Source organism: Oncorhynchus keta, chromosome 35, assembly GCF_023373465.1.
Source record: "Oncorhynchus keta strain PuntledgeMale-10-30-2019 chromosome 35, Oket_V2, whole genome shotgun sequence".
In the NCBI taxonomy this organism is placed as follows: domain Eukaryota; kingdom Metazoa; phylum Chordata; class Actinopteri; order Salmoniformes; family Salmonidae; genus Oncorhynchus; species Oncorhynchus keta.
In genome coordinates this window covers 38,891,823-38,919,725 of record NC_068455.1, presented here as the reverse complement: position 1 = coordinate 38,919,725, position 27,903 = coordinate 38,891,823, and the positions used below count along the sequence as shown (strand labels likewise).

Below are 27,903 nucleotides of genomic sequence, written 5' to 3'. Positions count from 1 at the left end.
CACACACACACACACACACACACACACACACACACACACACACACACACAAGAGCTGTGAAAGTAGGAAGAGAGACACAGCAACGCTCCTGGAATGCAACACAAACATAGGGGGAGGGGGGGTCAAAGTGTCATATCAATTTGTGGCTGTGGTGGCATTTCTTGAAGAGGCTAACCACTGTCACTTCAGTTTAGTTTAGCTTGACACTGTCTGTCTGTCTGTCTGTCCAGCTGAAGAACTGACCGCACACTGGAACACAGCTGATAAATCACTACTACAAAAGGCTTTAGTATACGGCTTTAACTTGTATTGTCCTATTCTGGGTTGGAGCCATCCTCAATTCAAGGATAGAACACTTAAATATTAATTGAAAATGAATGACAGTTATCCTGAATTGGATAACTTCTCTGTGTTGTTTTTGGTTTGGCAGAGGATAGGTGGTGTAGCCTAATGAGGGCTAAATGCTAATACCATGGAAACAGCATATTTTGAAATGATGAATAATGAGTATTTATTGTTTTTCAAAGGACTTCGCGTTCGTGTGAGCCTGAGGTAAAGCCCTGGCGTACTGGAACGGAAACCCGTAGGTTTAGGTCACCTCATCAGTCCAGAGCACTTTAACCAGACCCCTCCATTAACACCCTAGATATTGTTACCTCACGGGACCAGTGCTCTAACCGAGCATTTATCCTCTCTTTCACTCGATCCCTCCCGAGCTCCCTCCCCCTCCTCTCTCCCTCCAACTCAATGAGAAAAGACAGGGGAAAAAATATGAGATTGATTTATTTGCTTCAGTGTTCTTTGGGTTGAAGTTTTTTTCTCTCTCTCCCTTTCCACAAACTGAAACCAATTAGTGGGTCTAGCACTTGTAGTGTGGAATGTAGGTCGACCTGAGGAGTAATAAAAAACTATTGACTTTCGGTGACTGTAAGCGGCGTGAAAGGGGTGCCGCGGCCTTGTCCAACATGAAAAGAGCTCCATTAATTTCACTTATTTCACGAAGGGCCCTGTCAAGTCCTAATGCGTTCCGCACACTTCTAGCATTCAGACACCCTGACACCAGCCCCGGCCCAGCCAAAATGAGTTACTTTACTTCAACCACTCAGAGAGAGAGAGAGAGAGAAGAGAGAAGAGAGAGAGAGAGAGAGAGAGAGAGAGAGAGAGAGAGAGAGAGAGAGAGAGAGAGAGAGAGAGAGAGAGAGCGAGGGAGAGAGCGAGGGAGAGAGAGAGGGAGAGAGAGAGAGTTGACAGAGTAATTTCTAATTTCCTGGTTGAGGCTGGAACTGAGGCCTTTCATACATGGCTAATTCTGCCTCAACCTCTCCCTCTTCATCCCTCTCTTCTCTCTCTCTTTCCCTCTACATCTTTCTCTTTCTTTCTCTCTCTTTCTGTCTGATTGCCAAGCATGTCCAGGACACTGTGAGACAATACAGAAAAGACAACACATTATTTTGAGCATAACGCACGGGGCGTTCTCAGAACATTTCTCCTTTAAACAGTGACATAACACACCTCTCGGATCGACCGCAGAATGTTGAGGCCTAAAAAAAAAATGAACGTCTGGACGGAAAAACGGATCAAGTTCAGTTCAGTGCATGACAATGGTTCCTATGTGGCCATCAAATGTGTACAGTGTACATGACTAAAATACAGGTCATTCTACCAAAACCAACCAGCTCCAGATTAAGGTTGCTCTTGCGGTAAATGGCTGATTTAATTTGGTTATCATGGACATGTGTTAACCTAGCCTTGGATATAGCTAAGGCTCATTTAACAAAGTTCTCAGAGTGTGTAGTTCAGAGGGCTGTAATCCAAGGTTAATCTCTATCTCATCTCCTAGTCCCTGCTTAACTAAACCTGAATTAGGCCTTTCCCTGGATCTACATCTATCTAATCCGAGGCTGGGAGAGTGGGACGTCATTTCAGGGAAATGAGTCTATTTCACTGGCTTTAGCAAGTGTGTGTGTGTGTGTGTGTGTGTGTGTGTGTGTGTGTGTGTGTGTGTGTGTGTAGAGGAGGGTAGAGGCTATCTGCAGACAGAAACTAATCAGTGTGTATGAGATAAGAAAGCAGCCTTTATGGTGCATGGTAATCAGGCCTAACCCTGCCACGGCTATGCATAATCACTCACACGTATTCACATGATTGATGAAATATGCGTTTGTGAAATCCGAGCTGCCTTTGTTATCATCCTGCATTTTTCTCTCTCTTTTTTTTCTCTCCCTCTCTCTCGTCCACACCAGAGGGTTTCGCAGAGGGCCGAGCGAGGCGAGGAGCGACACGACGAAGCGCCACACAAACAAGAAATTACACGCACAGCGAGGGGCCTTCGTAAAAAAAAATATTAAAAAAACACACACACCCACCCACTTGTTTTTTTTTGTTGGTATTCCGTAATATATGAGATGCATGAGAAAACAAAGTCCTCTGAAGAAGTGAAAGAAGAAGAAGAGAGAGGAAGAAGAAGAGAGAGGAAGAAGAAGAGAGATGAGAAGGCGAAGAAGGGCGGAAATAAAAAGAACATTAATTGTAATTCCCCCAACAGAAGTGTAAGACGGATAAGAACCAGATGAGAGAGGGAGGAAGAGAGACGGATAGGATTGATAGAGTTGTGTTCACTGACACGCGATCACATTAATGAGCAGACTGAAACAGAATACTAAACTTAAGTTACCATCTCAGACCAAGACGCACGTCTACAAACACATTGCAAATAACAATCCCAGTCACATTAAGCCTATTCCCTCATGGTAAAGCCTGTTCGCCCTTATTTCCACATGAAATGTGGTACTGATGTTTTAATAAAGATATCACTGGTTAATTATTTGACATGCCTAATTCCTCTACAAAACCAGGCCACTCTTTATGTTAGCTGTGTGGTCTAGATTAACACTGTGTTTTCCAATGTGAGCATCCCAGCTGATCTCAACATCGACAAACGTGCTTTACTGGTCTACTGAAGCTAAAGCTACACTCTTAGAGCAAAAGGTGCTATCTAGAACCTAAAAGGGCTCTTCAGGCTGTCCCCATTGAATAACTACTTTTGGTTCCAGGTAGAACCATTTTGGTTCCACGTAGAACCTTTTTGAGTTCCATGTACTGTAGACCCCTTCACACAGAGGGTTCTACCTAGAACCAAAAAGGGGTTCGCCTATGGGGACAGCCGAATAACCCTTCCGGGAAACCTATTTTCTAAGAGTGTACCCTCCGTGATGTGTGGCTGGTTGCTGGGGCGTTATTAGGGACAGATCCACAGACAGACAGTTAGCGCTGTAATGAGAAACAGAGAGACGGCTTGGTCTGGGCGCAACACGCCTGTCTACCCGCCCGTCCGCAACACACAGACTAAATATGCACAATTCCCATGCAAAGCAGGCGGTAGCGGAGGCGATGGGATTAGATGGAGATGGCTGATCACACAACGCTGGGCTCTCTCAGCCAGGGTTAGCGGCCTCATTCGTCAACACACCTTTTAGCATGACACAATGGCCATTTGCAGCTGTAAGTGTTTGCGATTGCTTCCCCCCTAGTGCCGTGTGTCAGTGTGTGTGTGTGTGTGATCAGATCTCATTCCACTCTACCATACGGAAGACACAGGTTCAACAGGATTCTGGTCACACACTAAAACAACAGCAGGCTGGGAATTACCAGGGACCATCACAATACTTACTGCATTACGATTCTCACAATTCTATATGTACAGTATTGTGAGTTGATACTGCGATTTTATTGCGATTCGATGTTCCAATAATTATTGCTCACCATATGTCTGCTGCGGAAGGAAAAGAGAGAGAGAGAGAGCCATGAGAAAACGAGTGTTGATCAGTCATGGAAATAACTGGTGAAAACTAATGGCCTCCCTTTTTAACAAGAAGATGGAGAACATGCTGTGTAGTTTTCATGAAGGTGCAAAAATAATATCCCGAAATGTAAATCGCATCAATTTTTCCCCCATCACTAATAATAGTACATTTATTGCAATATCTAAAAGTGGGAAAATATAGGATGCCACAATGATAGCAACACGCTCATCTTGTGCCCTTATGACACAGGAAAAAATTGACACAATTAATGAGTGCTTTAAAAGAGAACAAATACGCAAGCAACGCAGCAAATACATGAAACATGGTTTGTTTTCTGTTTATTGTGACATGGATGTACTGTCTTTTCTCCTTGAGTGTTCAGAAGTGTGTACGTGTGTGTGTACCTGCATAGACTGGCTTAATATGTGTGCGTATACATGCTTGTGTATTTAATGGGCGTGTGTGTGTGTATGCATATGTGTATCCTGTCCACAACATCCTGCATGTCTAGAACTAAAACAGCATCTACATATATATATTCTCTCTCTCTCTCTCTCTCTCTCTCTCTCTCTCTCTCTCTCTCTCTCTCTCTCTCTCTCTCTCTCTCTCTCTCTCTCTCTCTCTCTCTCTCTCTCTCTCTCTCTCTCTCTCTCTCTCTCTCTCTCTCTCTCTCTCTCTCTCTCTCTCTCTCTCTCTCTCTCTCTCTCTCTCTCTCTCTCTCTCTCTCTCTCTCTCTCTCTCTCTCTCTCTCTCTCTCTCTCTCTCTCTCTCTCTCTCTCTCTCTCTCTCTCTCTCTCTCTCTCTCTCTCTCTCTCTCTCTCTCTCTCTCTCTCTGATCATAGACACAGTCCATATGAAGGCTGTCATGTTGCTGTTCTAGTGATGTGTCTGCTGCAGCAGAATGTGTGTCAGGGCCGGCCAGGGAGAGGGGATACAGACAGGCTAGTATTGTATGCTTCACTGGAGCATAGCCCCTTTCACAGGCCTGCTGGCTCAATTAAAACACACCTAGTCTTATCCTTATGGCTCTGTTTTGCATCTACACTGGGTGAGATATCTCCCATATCTAAATATACCTTCGACATCAAGTATATGACTTCCCCTCCAACAACCTGCTATGCACAAAAAGCCCAATTGTTTCCATCCCTGTTAGTGAGCAATTTCTCCTTTGTCAAGATAATTCATCCACCTGACAGGTGTGGCATTTCAAGAAGCTGATTAAACAGCGTGTGATCATTACACAGGTGCACCTTGTACTTGGGACAATAAAAGGCCGCTTTAAAATGTGCCGTTTTGTCACACAAAGAGAGAGGCATAAAGATACGGACAACGAACTCAATTGCATTTTATCGATGGCAATTTGAATACACAGAAGTACCTTGAATAGATCCCGAGGCCCATTGTGAGGCCCAGTGTGAGGCCCATTGTGAGGCACATTGTGAGTCCCATTTATTAAAGTTATCAACGAACAACATATGCATATCTATGAACTGTAACTCAGTAAGATCTTTGAAATTGTTGCATGTTGCGTTTATACTTTTGTTCAGTAAACAAAATGCTTCACCTTGAAAATAAATGTTGAGGGTGAATCTTCTCCGCGTCTGTTAGTATATTACCGTGACATGCTGAGTAAGGGCTATAAATTATTAAAACATTTTAATTGCAGCAAAAACACCATGCCTAAATATATGTTAATATTATGATGATCTGGCCTATTTAAATATCAACAAAATTGAAACAAGTGCATTCTAAAAAAATATATATTTGGTAATGGTAGATATGGTAGTGATTTTTGATCAAATTTCACAATGCAGATGATATTCTCAGCACAGATTGACAATGTTAGCTCTGTTTTTACATGGACCCATTTTAATATGACAGTGAAAGCTGTGATATCTATTCTACATGCTGCTGATGGCGGATCACTGCGTGTATAAAAGCTGCATCCCGTGTCAGAGAGGGACCCCTTTTAAAGCACCAGGCAGCTATAACGCCTCTGGCCTCTCCTCCTCTCCTCTCCTCGTCTCCTGTCTCTGCCTGGTTACTCAGTATGCAAGTCTGGAGGGGGAAATGCTGACATAATGGAGAAACGTGTGGGGTTAATTGATAAATATACGGGGAAGAGAAGGAAGGAACATGTCAGGGGAATGGTTTATTACACTGCCAATGAAGGAGTAGGGGAGTTTTACGCCGCAGTAAAACCGTTATGGTGAATTAGCCCTATTTCGTCTGCCCGGATGCTAATGTACATGGAGAGGCTGGAGAGAGGACTGGGGACGGGGTCGGATGGGGATGGACGGGACAGAGACACCGTCTCACACACGCACGCTCACAAACTTGGGCTGGACGATATGGCCAAAATATCATACCACGGTATTTAAAAGAAATTGGACAGTAAAGACAGGATTTGACGGTATTGTGTTTGTTAATAATAAAAGTTTGCTTTAAAGATTTGCTTTATGAGTAGTGCGTGAGCCAAGGGTGGCAACACATACAAGTGATTTCAATGGGTATTCCGCCATTCTGACAACAAATGAAAATGCCAGAGAGGACTTACTGTGACAGGGTAGGAACCAAAGTGTTGATAAGTGTTTCCTAGGGGACCCTATAATCTTTGGCTTTATTTAATATTTTCTCTTAGCTACTTCATGTAGCTAACATATTCATGCTTTGCATATTCCTCTTTGATTTAGAATATACTGCACAAATAACATGCTGATTTAGGTCTACACCATCACTGGTATTATCAGGCTGTATAGCTAATTACGTTTGCTCTGACTCAGTACATTTATTAGCTAGCTAGCTAGCCAGCTAACTAGCGAGTAACATTAGTGGCTAACTAGATTTAGGCCCAACTTGCTAAGAAAAGACAAACTAGCTGTTTGCTGATGTAAGAAACACAAGCTAATAGTGTCATTATAGAACGAGCAAAGTGAAAACAGCATTGTTGTCATCAACATTGTTGTATGTGCTGCATTGACCATGCAGACTGAACCCAAGAGTCTCATGGTCGAGGAACAAACAAATGCGCTCCTTAAGTGACAGGGGGCGTGGCTTGGTCTGTGTGGAAAGCCGCATGGAGAGAGAGAGAGCGGAGAGAGATGAGAAGTAAACTATAAAAATGGACGTTACACACGGCGTATCACATTTAACAAAACAAACATTCAAATACCGTTATAGAAGGTAAATTCACATCAATACCGGTATATAGTAAAATACGGTGTACCGCGCAGCCCAAAGCTCACACACACACACAATACACACACTGCCCCCTCCCCGCCTCCCCATCCTTACCAGTGGCCTACTTTATTTTACTTATTAATGGCTCATAATGAATATCATTGGTATTTAAACACAGCTCGTGTATCACGTTGATGCATTATGCCCAGGATAATTAACAAGAGGAGGCCGCAGCAAATCGTCATCTTCAGATCTGTCCTGTCCTGTCCTGTCCTGTCCTGCCACAAGCCTGGAGCCTGGCTCCACAATTATGACCCTAATAAAATGTGTGGCTGGGAGGGTGGGGGGGTGCAAGAGGAGTGGGGTTGGAGGGGGACTAGAAAGGATAGAGGAGTAAAACAAGCAATTACTGAAGCAACGTTAACAACGGTGTGTGTGTGTGTGTGTGTGTGTGAGAAAGTGTGTGCGTGTGCATATGAGAGCATTTGTATGTGCCAGGTTATGTTTGTGTGTGTGTGTGAATGTGTGTGCGTGCGTGTATTTCTGTCTTTATATCAGCGCACGTGCGTTTGTGTGCGCATGCATGTGTGCAAATGTTTGTGTCTAGCACTAGGCAGTGGGTCTAGGCAGTGGTGTAGAGGCATCAGTTGAGCGGGCTGATGGATGAAAGCCTAATGCGAGGGGAAGGAGAGGAGAGGCGGCCAGACGTGCCCACTACGTGCACTTCATTAGACACTGTAATTAGCCACCGTCCACCATTAGACAGCACTGGTGGTAAGAACGCTAGCTACCGTTAGCTTAATGTCACAACATCAAAGGCCAGGGAGAGGGCTGGGGATTGGGCTTGGGGATGCATTGGGTTAGAGGTAGGATATGAGCCTGGGCTAGAGGTTGGAAACAGGGGCTGGGGCAAGGACAGGGGGACCCGGACAGGGAATGGAAGTTGGGCTGGGGATAGGATCTATGAGGCTGGGTACGCATTGGTATGAGGCTGGGTCGCAGTGCTATGAGGCTGGGTACGCAGTGCTATGAGGCTGGGTACTCATTAGTATGAGGCTGGGTACGCAGTGCTATGAGGCTGGGTATGTATTGGTATGAGGCTGGGTACGCAGTGCTATGAGGCTTGGTACGTATTGGTATGAGGCTGGGTACGCAGTGCTATGAGGCTGGGTACGCAGTGCTATGAGGCTGGGTACGCAGTGCTATGAGGCCGGGTACGCAGTGCTATGAGGCTGGGTACGCAGTGCTATGAGGCTGGGTACGCAGTGCTATGAGGCTGGGTACTCATTAGTATGAGGCTGGGTACGCAGTGCTATGAGGCTGGGTACTCATTAGTATGAGGCTGGGTACGCAGTGTTATGAGGCTGGGTACTCATTAGTATGAGACTGGGTACGCAGTGCTATGAGGCTGGGTACTCATTAGTATGAGACTGGGGATATACAGGACTGTAACGGCAATATATATACATTTAGGAAAATACTAGACATACATTTTAATGATGTGATAGAGGGGGGAAAAAGGGAAAATACTACTAATGCTGAGAGGGCAAACATATCAGGAATAGCTAATGAATCAGGAAAGATGAAATCTGAGTTACAGTGATGAGCAAGGGGGAAGGGGGCCTTGGTGAGGGCTGAAGGGGTGAGGGCGATTTGGGGAGACACCAGGGTTGAGGTTGTCCACTCTAGCAGCCCTCTGAGCCTGATACAGGGGTTGTGCTCTCCGTTTGCTGCCGGTGACACACGCGGTAAGCAAACACACTAATTACCAGAGAGAGAGAGAGAAAGCAAAAGAGAGAGAGAGCGAGAGATGGCGAGAGCGAGGGGGAGAAAGAAGGGACTTTCTATCCGTATCTCATATCGGTGACAGCAGCCTGACGTGGCAGAGCTGGGGACCTTCACTGACGGTGACAGGAAATAATCATCATCCTCCTCATCATCATCACCCTCCTCCTCATCATCATGGCTAGCATCACCAGGGGGATGAGAGGTCATTAGGTGAACTGAGTGCTGTCACTGCAGAGCAGCAATCAACAGTGAGACAGCCACATGAGAGAGGGTAGAGATTGCGCTCACTGACACACACACACACACACACACACACACACACACACACACACACACACACACACACACACAACCTCCACCGCAGGCAACAGAGACATGGAGTGTGTTGCCCTTTTAATTGTTGGAGTGCAGTGGTGCCGTCTGTAGATTATGGAGTGTGTTGCCCTTTTAATTGTTGGAGTGCAGTGGTGCCGTCTGTAGATTATGGAGTGTGTTGCCCTTTTAATTGTTGGAGTGCAGTGGTGCCGTCTGTAGATTATGGAGTGTGTTGCCCTTTTAATTGTTGGAGTGCAGTGGTGCCGTCTGTAGATTATGGAGAGTGTTGCCCTTTTAATTGTTGGAGTGCAGTGGTGCCGTCTGTAGATTATGGAGTGTGTTGCCCTTTTAATTGTTGGAGTGCAGTGGTGCCGTCTGTAGATTATGGAGTGTGTTGCCCTTTTAATTGTAGGAGTGCAGTGGTGCCGTCTGTAGATTATGGAGTGTGTTGCCCTTTTAACTGTTGGAGTGCAGTGGTGCCGTCTGTAGAATATGGAGTGTGTTGCCCTTTTAATTGTTGGAGTGCAGTGGTGCCGTCTGTAGATTATGGAGTGTGTTGCCCTTTTAATTACAGTGTGTTTTGCCGTATACAGATGTAAGATCTAAATTGGAGCCAATTCGCTACAGCAGGAACATCAAATCAAATCAAATTGGTCACATACACATGGTTAGCAGATGTTATTGCGAGTGTAGTGAAATGCTTGTGCTTCTAGTTCCGACAATGCAGTAATATCTAACACGTAATCTAACAATTTCCCAACAACTATCTAATTCACACAAATCTAAAGGGGTGAATAAGATTATGTACATTTAAATATATGGATGAGCGATGGCCGAGCGGCATAGACAAGGCACGATAGATGGTATAAAATATAGTATATATATGTGATATGAGTAATGTAAGATATGTAAACATTAAAGTGGCATTGTTTAAAGTGACTAGTGATCTATTTATTGAAGTGGCCAGTGATTGGGTCTGAATGTAGACAATGACTAAGAAGAGTGCAGGAAAGTTCTCCTGCAACAGAGTGATCAAATGAAGATCTTACTGGAGAAGAGATGGGAGAAATGGCACCCACACAACCTCTCTGACCCAGACTAGGAGGGTTTGGGAAAAAGGAGAAGATTTCATGGACTGTAAGGAATATGGATCAATAAAGTACTCTTCCTTTTCTTTTGATACCAGAAACAAATGAATATATGACAGAACATGGAGGGCTTGGGGTACGTGGATAGCTCCCCTAAAATAACAATAACTTTTATACAAGACTGTTGAATGAGTTCAAATGGGTTCGTTGACATAGAAAAACCACATTTCTGTTTTATTTTGAAGAATCGGCTTCAGTCAGCCTAAGCAAACTACACCTATGTTAAAAAAATAGAGCGCAACAAAAGAGTAGCTTCAATCCAACAGGGTCATTTCCTCAGCCCTGGTTGCTCTCAGAACAGTTGAGTTAGTGGGGTGAGTTAGTGATATGAGTTATTAGGGTGAGTTAGTAGGGTGAGTTAGTACTGTGAGTTAGTAGGGTGAGTTTGTGGTCTGAGTTAGTGGGGTGAGTGCTGTAGAATGTGTAGGTGTAAAGGTCACTAGCCATATATCAGAGATACTGTAGACAGAGCCACAGTGGATCTGCTGTAATCCTGCTGCATCTCCTCTTTTATCTACCTGCTGCATTCAGATAAATCACCCTGCCTGCCTGCTCCCTGGGTTAACGCATGCTAATCTGGGGAAATAACACTGATCGAGGTCTGTGTGTGTGTGTGTGTGTCACACACATGCACAAATACACAAATACACACACAAAGAGAGACGTGCGAATGCATGCACGCACGTGCACGCACGTGCAAGCACACACACACACACACACACACACACACACACACACACACACACACACACACACACACACACACACACACACACACACACACACACACACACACACACACACACACACACACACACACACACACACACACACACACACACCACACAGAGAGAAGAGGTAGTAAGAATAAAGAGAGAGCGAGAGAGAGAGAATAGAAAAATGGGTATAATTTAATCAGAAATGCACTTGAAAATCACCATATCCATCATTATCTTCTCCTCAGTCAATGGGAGAGGAGCGCAGGCCGATAGAGATTCATTAGACAGCCAGGTAGGTGTGTGTGTGTGTGTGCGACTGTCTGTTTCACTGTGTGTATGAAAGCATCACTGTGTGTGTGTGTGTGTGTGTGTGCGCGCAGGCTCTCTCTGACGCCACCTCATTGGTAAGCAGGAGAGGTAGGCAAAAAGCAGGACATTCATCACACGCCAGACGAATGACAGAGGATTACTAGTTAGACAGTGTAATAAGCACCATCTAATTTCCTCTTTAGAATCAATTTATGTTTCCCAGCTTGGGATCATCATCATCATGGGAAAAAAGCTTCCCTGCTGAGAAATGAAGGAGTCAAAAAAAGCCCTTTTCCATAAGAGGTAGAAGTAGAGGCAGACTGGAGTGAGGTAATGACTTGGTGGTTTCTGATTAAACTGTGAGTGGTATCTTCACTTCCTCTGTCTGGGTGAAATAGGACTGTTGAGTTTTCCTCAGAGAGTATCAGAGTACACAATCTGACCAGAGTAGGCCTCCAATGGCCAGACCAAACGGACAAGTGTGAGCCATGTGTTTCTATGATAGCTTCATACTGTATGTTCAGTTGAGTCACACACTGTCTGTACATTCACACTGAGTACTTACCATGATTCTACCTGTGTTTTTGGGGAAACAGGATTTCGTTGCAACACAACTGAAGTGAGAGACAGTGTGACTAGAATATTACAAGCTTGACCTCCAAGTAGCCAGCTATGTGGTCACATTCACAACAAACGCAGTCTGTCGAACAGTGGTCTGTGGTTGTGCTCACTTACAAAACCTCCCCAAAAAAAGTCTGAATTCAAAAAGTGTGTGCGTGCGTCCACGTGTGCGTGTCCGCATGTGCGTGCGTGTCCGCGTGTGTGTCCGCATGTGCATGCGTGTCCGCGTGTGCGTGTCCGCGTGTGCGTGTCCGCATGTGCGTGCGTGCTCCCTGATCCAGTCAAAGCGCTGCGTCTCCTCCATGCCGTGTGTTAGTGTGTGTTAATCAGCGGTGGGGTGCTAGCTCTCCAGCAGGCTAACTGATCGGGCCAGCCTGTGGGCTCACAATAACAACAACAACGACAAAACAACAAACAGAAACACACACTCCCCCAGTCACCTCTAAAGTTAGAGAGAACAGACCGAGCGAGAGGGAGATAGAGAGAGAGAATATTGTTTATTTCACTTGTGTTTATCCATTTCACTTGCTTTGGCAATGTAAACATGTTTCCCATGCCAATAAAGGCAATTTAATTGAATTGAGATAGAGAGAGAGAGAAACAGAGAGAGAGAGAGAGAGAGAGAGACAGAGAGGACAGAGAGAGAGAGAGAGAGAGAGAGAAAGAGACAGAGAGGACAGAGAGAGAGAGACAGAGAGGACAGAGAGAGGAGAGAGAGAGAGAGAGAGAGAGAGAGAGAGAGAGAGAGAGAGAGAGAGAGAAAGAGACAGAGAGGACAGAGAGAGAGAGACAGAGAGGACAGAGTGAGAGAGAAAGAGACAGAGAGGACAGAGAGGACAGAGAGAGAGAGACAGAGGACAGAGTGAGAGAGAGAGAGAGAGAGAGAGAGAGAGAGAGAGAGAGAGAGAGAGAGAGAGAGAGAAAGAGACAGAGAGGACAGAGAGAGAGAGACAGAGAGGACAGAGTGAGAGAGAGAGAGAGAGAGAGAGAGAGAGAGAGAGAGAGAGAGAGAGAGAGAGAGAGAGAGAGAAAGAGACAGAGGACAGAGAGAGAGAGACAGAGAGGACAGAGTGAGGGAGAGAGAGAGAGAGAGAGAGAGAGAGAGAGAGAGAGAGAGAGAGAGAGAGACAGAGAGAGAGACAGTGGGAGAGACAGAGAGGACAGAGAGAGACAGAGTGAGAGTGAGAGACAGAGTGAGAGACAGAGAGTGAGAGAGAATTAGACCAGTCCCCTGAACCATAAAATACACCCACATCAAAACATATTCCCAAAATGCCTTTTAACCTACACCAGGTGTTTGTTACCAAACTTTTTGGCCCACGACCCCATTTTGATATCGGACAGTTCGCGCGACACCAACCACGTGAAAATAATCATGTCATTAATGTTTAAAAAATATATATAATTATACGGGGGCTATGGCAGTCAATCGAAAATCATTCCAGCAGTATTTCTGATTGTCTTCTCAACTCACCATCAAATACTTTTAATGTGGGTCTATGGAGCTCTAGACTGGAATTCCGAGTTGGATGACCATTCAAAACCATTTTCCCCAGTCAGAGCCTGTTTTTTTCCCAGTTGTCGTGAACGCACTGAAGTCGGAAGTCAGAGTTTTCCGAGCGCCCAGGTCCTAGTTGTTTTGAAAGCAGCATTAAGAGGGAGATGGCAGGGTATTTATTCCCTTTATTGATGGCAGGGTATTTATTCCCAAAACTCCTCCGTAGTGACCCGGGAATGCGTTGTCTGCAGAATTTTGGTCACATGACAGCTCGATCAGCTGTTCGATTGAACTGAGCCAGGATCACAGTCAAGGGGATTGGGAAGTAGGCCCCAAAGTCCTCTTCCAAGCGCTGGAGGTGAGCAGTCATCACTCGTGTGGGACACGTACTGATGCTGTTTTCTGTTAGAAACATGCACAGCCGAGGGAAAGGGGGGCATTGTTCGCTTTTGAAAGACTCTCTCTCCAATAAATCAAATCAAATTTTATTAGTCACATGCGCTGAATACAACCTTGCAATGAAATGCTTACTTACAAGCCCCGAACCGACAGTGCAGTTTAAAAAAATAAGGATAAGAATAAGAGATGAAAGTAACAAGTAATTAAAGAGGAGCAGTAAAAAAAATAACAATATACAGTTGAAGTCAGAAGTTTACATACACTTAGGTTGGAGTCATTAAAACCCGTTTTTCAACCACTCAACAAATGTTTTGTTAACAAACTATCGTTTTGGCAAGTTGTTTAGGACATCTACTTTGTGCATGACACAAGTAATTTTTCCAACAATTGTTTACAGACAGATTATTTCACTTATAATTCACTGTATCACAATTCCATTGGGTCAGAAGTTCACATACACTAAGTTGACTGTGCCTTTAAACAGCTTGGAAAATTCCATAAAATGATGTCATGCCTTTAGAAACTTCTAATAGGCTAATTGATATAATTTGAGTCAATTGGAGGTGTACCTGTGGAGGTATTTCAAGGCCTACCTTCAAACTCAGTGCCTCTTTGCTTGACATCATGGGAAAATCAAAAGAAATCAGCCAAGACCTCAGAAAAAAAATTGTAGACCTCCACAAGTCAGGTTCATCCTTGGGAGCAATTTCCAAACGCCTGAAGGTACCACGTTAATCTGTGCAAACAATAGTATGCAAGTATAAACACCTTGGTACCACGCAGCCGTCATACCGCTCAGGAAGGAGGCGTGTTCTGTCTCCTAGAGATGAACGTACTTTGGTGCGAAGTGCAAATCAATCCCAGAACAACAGCAAAGGACCTTGTGAAGATGCCAGAGGAAACAGGTACAAAAGTATCTCTATCCACAGTAAAACGAGTCCAACATTGACATAACCTGAAAGGTCGCTCAGCAAGGAAGAAGCCACTGCTCCAAAACCGCCATAAAAAAGCCATACTACGGTTTGCAACTGCACATGGGGACAAAGATCGTACTTTTTGGAGAAATGTCGTCTGGTCTGATGAAACAAAAATAGAACTGTTTGGCCATAATGACCATCATTATGTTTGGAGGAAAAAGGGGGAGGCTTGCAAGCTGAAGAAGACCATACCAACCGTGAAGCACGGGGGTGGCAGCATCATGTTGTGGGGGTGCTTTGCTGCAGGAGGGACTGGTGCACTTCATAAAATAAATGGCATCAATGAGGGAGGGAAATTATGTGGATATATTGAAGCAACATCTCAAGACATCAGTCAGGAAGTTAAAGCTTGGTCGCAAATGACCCCAAGCATACTTCCAAAGTTGTGGCAAAATGGTTTAAGGACAACAAAGTCAAGGTATTGGAGTGGCCATCACAAAGCCCTGACCTCAATCCCATAGAAAATTTGTGGGCAGAACTGAAAAAGCATGTGTGAGCAAGGAGGCCTACAAACCTGACTCAGTTACACCAGCTCTGTCAGGAGGAATGGGCCAAAATTCACCCAACTTATTGTGGGAAGCTTGTGGAAGGCTACCAGACACGTTTGACCCAAGTTAAACAATTTATAGGCAATGCTACCAAATACTAATTGAGTGTATGTGAACTTCTGACCCACTGGGAATGTGATGAAAGAAATAAAAGCTGAAATAAATAATTCTCTCTACTATTATTCTGACATTTCACATTCTTAAAATAAAGTGGTGATCCTAACTGACCTAAGACAGGGAATTTTTATTAGGATTACATTTCAGGAATTGTGAATAACTGAGTTTAAATGTATTTGGCTAAGGTGTATGTACATTTCCGACTTCAACTGTATACAGTGGGGTGCCGGTACAGAGTCAATGGGGCACCGGTTAGTTGAGGTAGTATGTACATGTAGGTAGAGTTAATTAATTAAAGTGATTATCCATAGATGACAACAGAGAGTGGCAGTGGTGTGGAGAAGGGAGGGGAGCAATGCGAATAGTCTGGGTAGCCATTTGACTAGATGTTCAGGAGTCTTATGGATTGGGGGTAGAAACTGTTTAGAAGCCTCCAGGACCTCGACTTGGCACTCCAGTACCGCTTGCCGTGTGGTAGCAGAGAGAACAGTCTATGACTAGGGTGGCTGGAGCCTTTGACAATTTTTAGGGCCTTCCTCTGACACCGCCTGGTTCCTGGATGGCAGGAAGCTTGGCCCCAGTGATGTACTGGGTTGTTCGCAATACCCTCTGTAGTGCCTTGCGGTCGGAGGTTGAGCAGTTGTCATACCAGGCAGTGATGCAACCAGTCAGGCTGCTCTCGATGGTGCAGCTGTAGAACCTTTTGAGGATCTGAGGACCCATGCCAAATATTTCTCCTGAGGGGGAATAGGTTTTGTTGGGTCCGCTTCACGACTGTCATGGTGTGCTTGGACCATGTTAGTTTGTTGGTGATGTGGACACCAAGGAACTTGAAACTCTCAACCTGCTCTACTGCATCCCCATCGATGGGTGAGAGTTTTCTTGTTTGCTTAAACTCTACCTCAGGCGAGCAGTAGCTCGAGACCTCCTTAGATACTGTGCACCAGCTGTTGTTTACAAAAATACATAGACCGCCGTGCCGCCCCTTGTCTTACCAGCCGCCGCTGCTCTATCCTGCCGGTACATCGTATAACCAGCCAGCTGTATGTTGATATCCTCCGCCTCGGGTTCGTCAGAGAATTCTTTCCTCTCAATCCACTGATTTGGTCACTCATCTGTAGAATGTTTTTGTATTTCCCCTGCAGGCAGCTCGTCTAGTTTCCCAAATATGTCCGTTACATAGGCAAACAGACATTTTCTTTCCATTACACAGAAATTCAACCAAGTCTGTTTTTTTTTTCATCCATTGTGAATGACAACAGTTCCTCTCTCAATGCAAAAAACTCTTTCCAACACCCCCTCGATAACCACCAAGCCTCGGTGTGAAATAGAAAGTTGGCATGCTTTGATCCCATATCCCCACATAGTTTTGTGAACAGGTGTGTGCAGTGGATGTGGTTTGATGTGGTTTACAATGGAAGTTTCCTGCTGCAGTATATCTCTGAGTTCTGTGCTCAGCTCTTTTGCCACCAGTTGCTCTCACACATTCATAACGAGAGTGCAGAGGCCTGCCCGCCATCCCGCTTTAGATAGAGCCTCATCTGTGTAAAAGCCCACCATTCGATCCCATGGAATCTGTTTTTTTGCCAATATAGCCAGGGAGCACACTGAACATCTCCTGTGCCTTTTCATGCTCGGGAATCGTGAGGCAGAACAATATAGCATGTGTAGCAAACAAAGGTCTATCCAATGTGCATAACGTCCATTTGGAGAGCATAAGCTGGGGAGTTCTTGAGTCGTTCTGTCAGAGATCCCTCTTGATTGCTAGCAATCGCATACATTCTTTGTTTAACAGTGTCATCTGACACTTGTGAGTTTCTGTGTGCCTCTGCCTTGTTTTCACCATGTCAATTGTGGCCGGTAACATCAAAGTCTCTCAGCAATACCGTGTGGTTTCATAGCGTAGCAGGTCTAGCCATTCACCATGGGAATGATTCAAGTGCAACGGTCAAGTGTGGCCTTTTCCCATGATCTCTCTAATCATGTCCCTTTAGGTTTTTACGGTTAACCACATCACAACAATTTTGAGATACAAAGACGATGTTGTAATATATTTATTTAAAAGAAATGTTACTCTGCATCCTCATCTATCTTTTGACGAACATGCAAAAAATATTTCAAGAGCAGCCTTTTTTCAATCTTCGTAACATTGCAAGAATCTGAAAGTTATGATTTTTTTTGGCAGAAAAGCTAAACCATGACTATTTTTCAAAGTTTTACTGCTAACCTACAAAGCATTACATGGATTTGCTCCTACCTCTCTCTCCGAATTGGTCGGCCGTACATACCTACACCTACGCTACGGTCACAAGATCCAGGCTTTTTGGAGGCAGGCCTTTCTCCTACAGAGCTCGATTTTTATGGAATGGTCTGCCGATCCATGTGAGAGACGCAGACTCTGTCTCGATCGTTAAGTCTTTACTGAAGACTGATCTCTTCAGTAGGTCCTACGATTGAGGATTGTGAAGGTGAACGGCAAGGCACTGGAGTGACAAACCACCCTTGCTGTCTCTGCCTGGACTGCTCGCCTCGCTCCACTGGGATTTCTGCCTCTGACCCTATAACGGGGGCTGAGTCACTGGCTTGCTCACGCTCTCCCATGCCGTCCCTAGGAGGTGTGTATCACGTCGTGCCAGGCTTTTCGCTATACTCGACCTGGTTGAGTCACTGCCTTTCTGTCCTCGGGCTCATGCGGTGGGGGAGATCTTTGTGGGCTATATTCTGTTGAAATCCCTTTGGTGGTGTGGAGGCTGTGCTTTGGCAAAGTGGGTGAGGTTATATCCTGCCTGGTTGGCCCTGTCCGGGGGTAACTTTAGACGGGCCCACAGTGTCCCCTGACCCCCCTGTCTCGGTCTCTAGCATCTATGCTGCAATAGTCTGCCAGGGGGGTAGGGTCAGTCTGTCATATCTGGTGTAATTCTCCTGTCTTATCTGGTGTTCCATGTGATCTTAGGTATGCTCCCTCTAATTCTCCCATCTCTCTCTCACTCCCTCCCGGAAGACCTGAGGCTTAGGAACATGCCTCAGGGCTACCTGGCCTGACTACTCCTGGCTGTCCCCATCCCCAGTCCATCTGGTCGTGCTGATGATCCAGTTTCTGCTGTTCTGCCTGCGGCTATGGAACCCTGACCCGTTCATCAGTCATGCTACCATGTCCCAGACCTGCTGTCTAGTGTCTCTCTCACTCTCACTCTCTCACTCTCACTCACTCACTCACTCACTCACTCACTCACTCACTCACTCACTCACTCACTCACTCACTCACTCACTCACTCACACACACACACACACACACACACACAACTGACATTTACTCCTGACTTGCTGTACCCTCTATAACCACTGTGATTATTATTTGACCCTGCAGGTCATCTACACACACACACACAACATCTTGAAGAACCATCTGGCCTTTACTGGCCATGTACCCTCTATAACCACTAATCTTTGACCCTGCAGGTCATCTAGAAGAGGACTGGCCATCCCTGAAGAACCATCTGGTTCCTGGCTCTAGGTTTCTAATCTTCACCCGGCACAGCCAGAAGAGGACTGGCCACCCCTCAGAGCCTGGTTCCTCTCTAGGTTTCTAATCTCCACCCGGCACAGCCAGAAGAGGACTGGCCACCCCTCAGAGCCTGGTTCCTCTCTAGGTTTCTAATCTCCACCAGGCACAGCCAGAAGAGGACTGGCCACCCCTCAGAGCCTGGTTCCTCTCTAGGTTTCTTTCTAGGTTCCAGCCTCTCTAGAGTTTTACCTAGTCACCGTGCTAAAATAGCCGCATTGCTTGCTCTCTGGGGTTTCAGGCTTGGTTTCTGTATAAGCACTGCTAACTTAAAAAGGGGTTTCTAAATCAATTTGATTGATTATCTGCGAGAAGAAAAAAAATCCCTTTTGCTTTTAAGCCTATTAATTGATGGAAGTACCAGTCGTGTGTAAATACATTTGGCCGGTCATGCTTATTGGTCTATGGGTTCATTTGCATAATTTAGTAGAATTATATTGCCGTGTGTATATTCGTTATGTATCGTATTTATCACAAACGCACAGCATACAGGTCCAGAGCCTTTGAGTTGATAATCTGTCAGACAGCGCTTTTAAAAGCCCAATCACTGCGCAACAATTAGAAATGCAATCGTGTGTTAAAAAAAAAAGTTTGGACGGCCACGATTAAAAAAGAGCGCGCTTCCCATTCGCCATTCAAACACATAGGCAATGGAAGGAAGGCTTCATCAGTACGTCACACACCAGTTTGCATTGAGCTGGAGGCAGAATGCATTTTGAAAACATATACCGTAGCTACTTAATTGTTTGAAACCTGAACGTTTTACTACACATGGCATGTTTTACGTTGCTTCAAAGTAGCCTAGTCAAAGTCCGACCATATCCGTGGAGGCAATTATAACCAGTAGCCTCTCTCTCAACTTCTATTGGTTATCAAATCAAATTCAAATGTATTCAAATCAAATGTATTTATATAGCCCTTCGTACATCAGCTGATATCTCAAAGTGCTGTACAGAAACACAGCCTAAAACCCCAAACAGCAAGCAGGTGTTGAAGCACATTCGCTAGGAAAAACTCCCTAGAAAGGACAAAACCTAGGAAGAAACCTAGAGAGGAACCAGGCTATGAGGGGTGGCCAGTACTCTTCTGGCTGTGCCGGGTGGAGATTATAACAGAACATGGCCAAGATGTTCAAATGTTCATAAATGACCAGCATGGTCAAATAATAGGTCTGCGACAGGTAGCACGTCCGGTGAACAGGTCAGGATTCCATTGCCGCAGGCAGAACAGTTGAAACTGGAGCAGCAGCACGGCCAGGTGGACTGGGGACAGCAAGGAGTCATCATGCCAGGCAGTCCTGAGGCATGGTCCTAGGGCTCAGGTCCTCAGAGAGAGAGAAAGAAAGAGAGAATTAGAGAGAGCATAGTTAAATTCACACAGGACACCGGATAAGACAGGAGAAGTACTCCAGATATAACAAACTGACCCTAGCCCCCCGACACATAAACTACTGCAGCATAAATACTGGAGGCTGAGACAGGAGGGGTCAGGAGACACTGTGGCCCCATCCGATGATACCCCCGGACAGGGCCAAACAGGAAGGATATAACCCCACCCACTTTGCCAAAGCACAGCCCCCATACCACTAGAGGGATATCTTCAACCCCCAACTTACCATCCTGAGACAAGGCCGAGTATAGCCCACAAAGATCTCCGCCACGGCACAACCCAAGGGAGGGCGCCAACCCAGACAGGAAAATAACATCAGTGACTTAACCCACTCAAGTGACGCACCCCTCCTAGGGACGGCATGAAAGAGCACCAGTAAGCCAGTGACTCAGCCCCTGTAATAGGGTAAGAGGCAGAGAATTCCAGTGGAAAGAGGGGAACCGGCCAGGCAGAGACAGCAAGGGCGGTTCGTTGCTCCAGAACCTTTGCGTTCACCTTCACACTCCTGGGCCAGACTACACTCAATCATATGACCCACTGAAGAGATGAGTCTTCAGTAAAGACTTAAAGGTTGAGACCGAGTCTGCGTCTCTCACATGGGTAGGCAGAGCATTCCATAAAAATGGAGCTCTATAGGAGAAAGCCCTGCCTCCAGCTGTTTGCTTAGAAATTCTAAGGACAATTAGGAGGCCTGTGTCTTGTGACCGTAGCGTACGTGTAGGTATGTACGGCAGGACCAAATCGTAAAGATAGGTACGAGCAAGCCCATGTAATGCTTTGTAGGTTAGCAGTAAAACCTTGAAATCAGCCCTTGCCTCGATAGGAAGCCAGTGTAGGGAGGCTAGCACTGGAGTAATATGATCACATTTTTGGGTTCTAGTCAGGATTCTAGCAGCCGTATTTAGCACTAACTGAAGTTTATTTAGTGCTTTATCCGGGTAGCCGGAAAGTAGAGCATTGCAGTAGTCTAACCTAGAAGTAACAAAAGCATGGATTCATTTTTCTGCATCATTTTTGGAAAGTTTCAGATTTTTGCAATGTTACGTAGATGGAAAAAAGCTGTCCTTGAAACATTCTTGATATGTTCGTCAAAAGAGAGATCAGAGATCAACTTTCCTTCAGTGTCCAGTAGCCAAAAGGCACAATCCTAGTCATATTAGCAATCCATAGTTCTTGCATCTTTAGATTTCCCCTCTTTCTAAATTTCTCATTTCGACAGTGGTGTTTTCCCGCTAAATGTATTATGAAACAAACATTCGGGCGTAGCCTACGGTGCCTACGGTAGGTATGGTGCGCATTGCTGCGCTTATCATGTGAAGAAATAATCCTTTTGCTAAATTTGAAGCTAAATGTTCTGATCTGTTGCATCAGAATCATTGCTTTTTAACTTTGCTATTTACTGTAGCCTGTTTCGATTGGTTGTACGCATTTGGGATCTATTGTCCCACAAATGTCCCAGAGCCTGTTTGGTATAGGCGATTTTTTCTCGACAAGCTGACCAATATAATAGGTTCACTTTTCTACTATGGGGGATAGTAGATTAATATAGGCTTGGGATTTGCTGTTCGTTACTCATCTTGTTGGCTGAGGAAAAGTAAATGTGGAAAGTGAATCTAACATCATCAAAGTGCACATTGGAATTCGGTAAGAAGGACATACATAGTTGCATCCTAGACTTGCATATGTTCTGTTAATATGAATTACCATAATCTACACGTGATTGTGATGTTCTGTCACTCTGAGCAGCGTGGGTAGACGCCCTAATCAGGTTACGCACCCAATGCATTATGGGTCCGGTAAATTTCTCGATTGTCTGGTAAATTAAAATGCTGCCGGTCGTAATGTCCGGCGCAACATTTTCATGACGGAAACCCTGCTTGACACATCTCAACACACACATCCCCCTAGCAAAGTGTCCAGTGTTGCTGAGACACGCAACATATCCTGCCCCTGCCGTCAGCGGCGGGAGACCCTGTGGCGTGCCGCCTTGTTTATCTCATTCTGGGCAAAGTGTTCTCTCATTTGCCTCGTTTCCAGGCAATTGGTGTGTGTGTGTGTGTGTGTGTGTGTGTGTGTGTGTGTGTGTGTGTGTGTGTGTGTGTGCGCGGCGGGGCTGTGGCTGCTGGGAACAGAGCTAATAAAAAACCCTGATCCATGAAAGGCCTTGAGCAAAGACACACTCAATTACCTAATGCCTGGGGCCGGGGGCCGACCACACTGCTGCTGCCACAGCCCACTCATTTACGTATGCATCCCCGCAGGTGTGTGTGTGTGTGTGTGTTGGGGGGGTGGAATTTGACTGTGGCCAGGGTGATTGTGTGTGTGTGTATGGTGTGCGTGCGTGCGTGCGGGCGCATTTGCGCGTGAGAGAGTGCATGGATTTATTAAATTGCTGTCAGGTTTGACAAATGTGTATAGCTGAAGTTGGGAGGTTGTGTTAGAGTTCTCTCCATGTGTAAAAGCGAGTGTTGTTTCTTAAACTGAGGCTGTGTGTTGAACGGACTCATATCTCAAATAACAACAAAGTCGAAAAGATAGCGGTATGTCCAACAACAAAAAAGGTTGACTTGAATCATTCAGAGGATGACAAAGAAAACAACATGGGTACCTGTTTCCCCTGCAGGTTCTCCTGGTGTTCCTCCCTGAAGTGTTTGGTCCCGTAGGGGACAGGCTGGAAGGAAGAGGAGGTGTGGAGCATCCTCTCATAACTCCTGTTCTGATGGGCCTTAGAGAACGGCTGGAACCTGGAGAGAAGGAGAGGAGAGGACCTATGAAGTCTCATGTCAACAACGTCGACAGTAATGTCACGAGGTATCTACTTGTTTCGATAGAATCCAGTGCACCTTCAAGAAAATATACAGTCCGATCTCTGTAAACCGAAGCCCCATCTCTAAGACAGTTCCTAGACACAACATTCAGTATGGGCCTCCGATTCGATCCCACCTCCCTCCATCCCTCCCTTCATGATGGCAGGCTCCTCTCTTCATCTCCATCCCAGTCTGATATTACTGCTGGTCCAGTCTAACGATGCAGGCCTTGTCTCATGTCTCTCTGCTTTTGACCACACAGTGGAAATGACCCAGGAAACACACCATCACTACTCCCTTTGAACACACACAGACACGTCTGATTTCCATCCAAATTCCCCCCACACACTCAAAGAGCCTCTACAGCAGGGGTGGGCAATTCCAGTCCTCGGGGGCCTGATTGGTGTCAGAGTTTTGCCCCAGCTAACACACCTGACCCCAATAATCACCTAATCATGATCTTCAGTTTAGAATGCAATTTGATTAATGAGCTGGGTTTGCAAGGGATGGAGAAAAAGTGGGACACCAAATCAGGCCCCTGAGGACTGGAGTTGCCCACCCCTGCTCTATAGTGTGTGTTTCTGAAGCCAAATGGGACTTTTTGTCTGCAGAGCTTATCACTACATATAAGAGTTAGGTGTGTGTGCGGTTCTTTTTCGTTGTTTGCTGGTGTTCAGGGTAAATCGCTATTGCTGAGGAGGAAAGCCAGCTGTTCATTTCCGTCAGGTTGATTTTGTAAATTACACCCCAGACACATTGCTTGGGGGAATATGTATCCTGTGCACTAGGTGTGTGTGTGTGTGTGTGTGTGTGTGTGTGTGTGTGTGTCAACTTGAGTACATCACTAAACAAACAAACAAACAAAAAAGCTACCTAGGCGCTACCCAGCTAGCACATAACATTCTGAGAATCCTATGTTTCTTAGAGCTTGGTGAGAGTGGTTGTCCTATGGTTATTTTGCAAACATCTTTCCCACGAAGTTCTGGGAATCGTGCAGGATACCCAGCTAGCACATAACCATCTGAGAACCAATTTGAGGTGGTTTCAGTAATTCAGCATATCGTTTCATACAGGTTTCCTCATGGTTCTGTTTAAAGTAATGTTCTCAGAACACTTTCCATTAAAACTACAAGAAAACATTAGTAACGTTCAAATAACGTTATAAGACTGTTATTTGAAAAACATACACATTCTGTTATCAGCACCAACAAACTCTCTATAGCCTCTATCTTGTTAAGTTTGTTCAGGTTGTTCAGCTTGTTGAGTGCTTGTTTCCTTTGAAATGGGGTCTGTTTGAATCGACTAAAACAAACAACTTTGTATGATTTAAAAAAAAAACATGGTATGCTAGACCCATCCTTTACAAGCTCTCATAGTCTCACGTCAGAATTAGATTGTCACATCTGCCGCCGCTCCCCCTCTCTGGCGCTCGAGGTTGCCAGGCTGCTCATCATTACGCACACCTGTCACCATCATTACGCGCGCCAGTGCTTCATTGGACTCACCTGGACTCCATCACGTCATCGATTGCCTCCCCTCTATTTGTCACTCCCTCAGTTTCATTCCCATATCTGAATTGATGCTGTTTTGTTTCTCTTGCCACTGTTCTTGTTTAGTTTCATGTCTATTTATTATTAAATCCTCACCCTATACTTGCTTCCCGTCTCCCAGCGTCTGTAGTTACGGAATCGTTACAGAATGCAGACACATCAATTGGAAGCATCAGGGAGTTTTTTGTTTTTTTTGTTGGAGCTGTTGGGTCCTGCTGCCGAAGCAACCGGGGATGCCTCAGCTGGCTTGTCAGGCTCCCATGCCTCAGCTGGCTTGTCAGGCTCCCATGCCTCAGCTGGCTTGTCAGGCTCCCATGCCTCAGCTGGCTTGTCAGGCTCCCATGCCTCAGCTGGCTTGTCAGGCTCCCATGCCTCAGCTGGCTTGTCAGGCTCCCATGCCTCAGCTGGCTTGTCAGGCTCCCATGCCTCAGCTGGCTTGTCAGGCTCCCATGCCTCAGCTGGCTTGTCAGGCTCCCATGCCTCAGCTGGCTTGTCAGGCTCCCATGCCTCAGCTGGCTTGTCAGGCTCCCATGCCTCAGCTGGCTCGAGAGGCTCATAAGCCTCGGTTGGCTCGACAGGCTCCCACGTCACGCCTAGGCCGGCTAGACAGGCTCCCACGTCACCCCTCAGCCGACATCTAATCATTACACACACCTGCCACCATCGTTAGTCGCACCAGCGCTTCACCGGACTCACCTGGACTCCATTACTCACTGTTGCCCCTAGAGGTCAGTTTCCACATCATCTTCCGACGTCCTCAGACATGGATGGACACCAAATACTGACTTTTATTACAGGTGACCTGTCTGCCATCCTGGTGGCGCAGTGTACTAATTCTATGGATCAAGAGCAGAAGTTCAAAGGTTTGAATCTCACTGACGAAGTGCCAGAATAAAAAAAGAAATGGGTTTGCATGATTAATACCTAAGCAAATTAATTTCCAAGTGTCCCATCTGAGCTCAAAGCAGTTAACCTAAACTAACATTTTTATTCAACATTTTACTGAAAAATGTTCCCAGGGAACCATAGTAAAACGTTCTTAGAACCTCCCTGCAACCAAAAAATGTATGTTCCTAGAACAGGCAAAATAATCACTTCCGTTCTCAGAACGTTTAAAAAACGTTACCGGTCAGGAAACTTATGGCTTTGTTCCCAGAACCAATGGGAAACCAAAATCTTACGTTCCCACAACTGTCAAAGAACCAAATGTGCTAGCTGGGTTTGTATTAAAACCCTACTTGCTGAGTTGGCGTATGCATAGTAGCGTTCGCGTATGTATAGTGGGCTCAAAAGTGGCACAGCGGTCTAAGGCACTTTATCTCAGTGCTAGAGGCGTCACTACAGACCCTGGTTCGATTCCAGTCTGTATCACAACCGGCTGTGATTGGGAGTCCCATAGGACGGCGCACAATTGGCCCAGCGTCATCCAGGTTAGGGTTTGGCCGGGGTAGGCCGTCATTGTAAATAAGAATTTGTTCTTAAATGGCTTGCCTCGTTAAATGAAATAGCACTTACATTAACATCTCAGGCTGTGTGGAAATTGTGTTTGCCAATAATATAATGCATGTAGCAAATAAATAATCAGCATCTATCACTAGACTGATGTATTCAAGAGCGAGTGAAGTAATTTCCTACTATACATAGTTATAGAGAGAGGGACGTGTACACCACACAAGGTGGCATGACAAACCTAGAATTGGTCAGCTTAAGTGATGGTCCTGCATGGCGCCCACGCACGCGCACACACACGTCTACACACAAACACAAACAAGGCGGCAAAGACACTCTGTGGCCACCAGAGACCCTACAAGACAGATTACCCAGCAGTCCGAGCTAATGTGCACATGGGAGGGACATCAGCGGCGTGATATTAATGTGGCCCCAATGTCCCAGGCTGCACTGGGCCCGGGCATGCCTCGCCTCGCCGGCTGGTTCCACTCACAGCTCTTATTGCCTCCCGATTGCCTTTTAATAGGCTACTTTTTATTCATTCAGGGCTATTAAGGAAAGTTTGACTCCTCACCAGGGATCTTTGGGCTGAGGCCGAGCTGCCGGGCCCGGTGACAACACACATACACATTTACACACACACAGGCACACACACATGGGCATATGAGCACAGACGCTGCCACCAAAAACCATGAGAGGGTGAGGAGAGAGAGAGAGAGAGAGAGAGAGAGAGAGAGAGAGAGAGAGAGAGAGAGAGAGAGAGAGAGAGAGAGAGAGAGAGAGAGAGAGAGAGAGAGAGAGGGGAGCAGGGGGAGGTTGTTGAGTTGATCAGTCTCCAGTGTCCGTGTGTGACTACATAGGCTGTGTTGTTTCAGTCAACTGAGACAGATGTGTGTGAGTGTGTGCGTGTGGCCTGTGCTGTTTAAGTCAACTGAGACAGACGTGTGTGTGTGTGTGTGTGTGTGTGTGTGTGTGTGTGTGTGTGTGTGTGTGTGTGTGTGTGTGTGTGTGTGTGTGTGTGTGTGTGTGTGTGTGTGTGTGTGTGTGTGTGTGTGTGTGTGTGCAGAATGTGTTGTTTCAGTCAACTGAGACTGATAATGTGCCTGTTAAACCTGGACTCTCAGATGCTTTAGGCTGTGTGTGACCAGGGTACGGAAGGACTGCATCACTTTCTTTCTCACATCTCCAGTCTCTTTGTCTTCTCTGGGTCTAGGCAGCGCTCACTTGTCCTGTACTAGAGCTTGTATTCAGTAGTCTTCTTTTGGTAACATCCTGTTCAATAAGTGGCCATATGTATACACTCCCATCTGAGCAATGACCCACTAGCATTAGTGAAGATTTTGTTTTTGTCATGAATCTTGTTCTGGAGGAGGCTCTGCAGAGTGGTCACTCGCTTAAATTCATCAAAAAAGTTAGCTCATAACAGTGAACCTTTTCTGTGGGAAACATAGGGCAATTCTAGGTATTGTGGCATATTTTGGTTAAACTATCCCCAATTCAATGGAATTGCAAACCCTCTACATGTGCAGTGCATTCTTCCATCACATGTACAGCTGATTCTCAAGATCTTGCACACTAATGAGATGCTATTGAGCCCACACTTCTACACTGTCTGAGCCAAGGACGACATGCTTTCTGGTAAGTTTTGATTACAATACTGGGTGGGGTGAATATATTTTATATGACCTACATGATTTTTTGTTAACTAGTAAATAGTAGCTTAC

General features: G+C 45.6%; 1 protein-coding gene across 1 annotated transcript in view; it reads right to left on the bottom strand.

The window, feature by feature from the left end:
- Positions 1-27,903, bottom strand: part of spata17 (spermatogenesis associated 17) — a 57,207-nt gene that overhangs the window by 3,840 nt on the left and 25,464 nt on the right. The window contains exon 9 of the mRNA XM_052496972.1: positions 22,982-23,117. Coding sequence (XP_052352932.1) covers positions 22,982-23,117 — 136 coding nt within the window. The remainder of the gene's footprint in view (positions 1-22,981; positions 23,118-27,903) is intronic.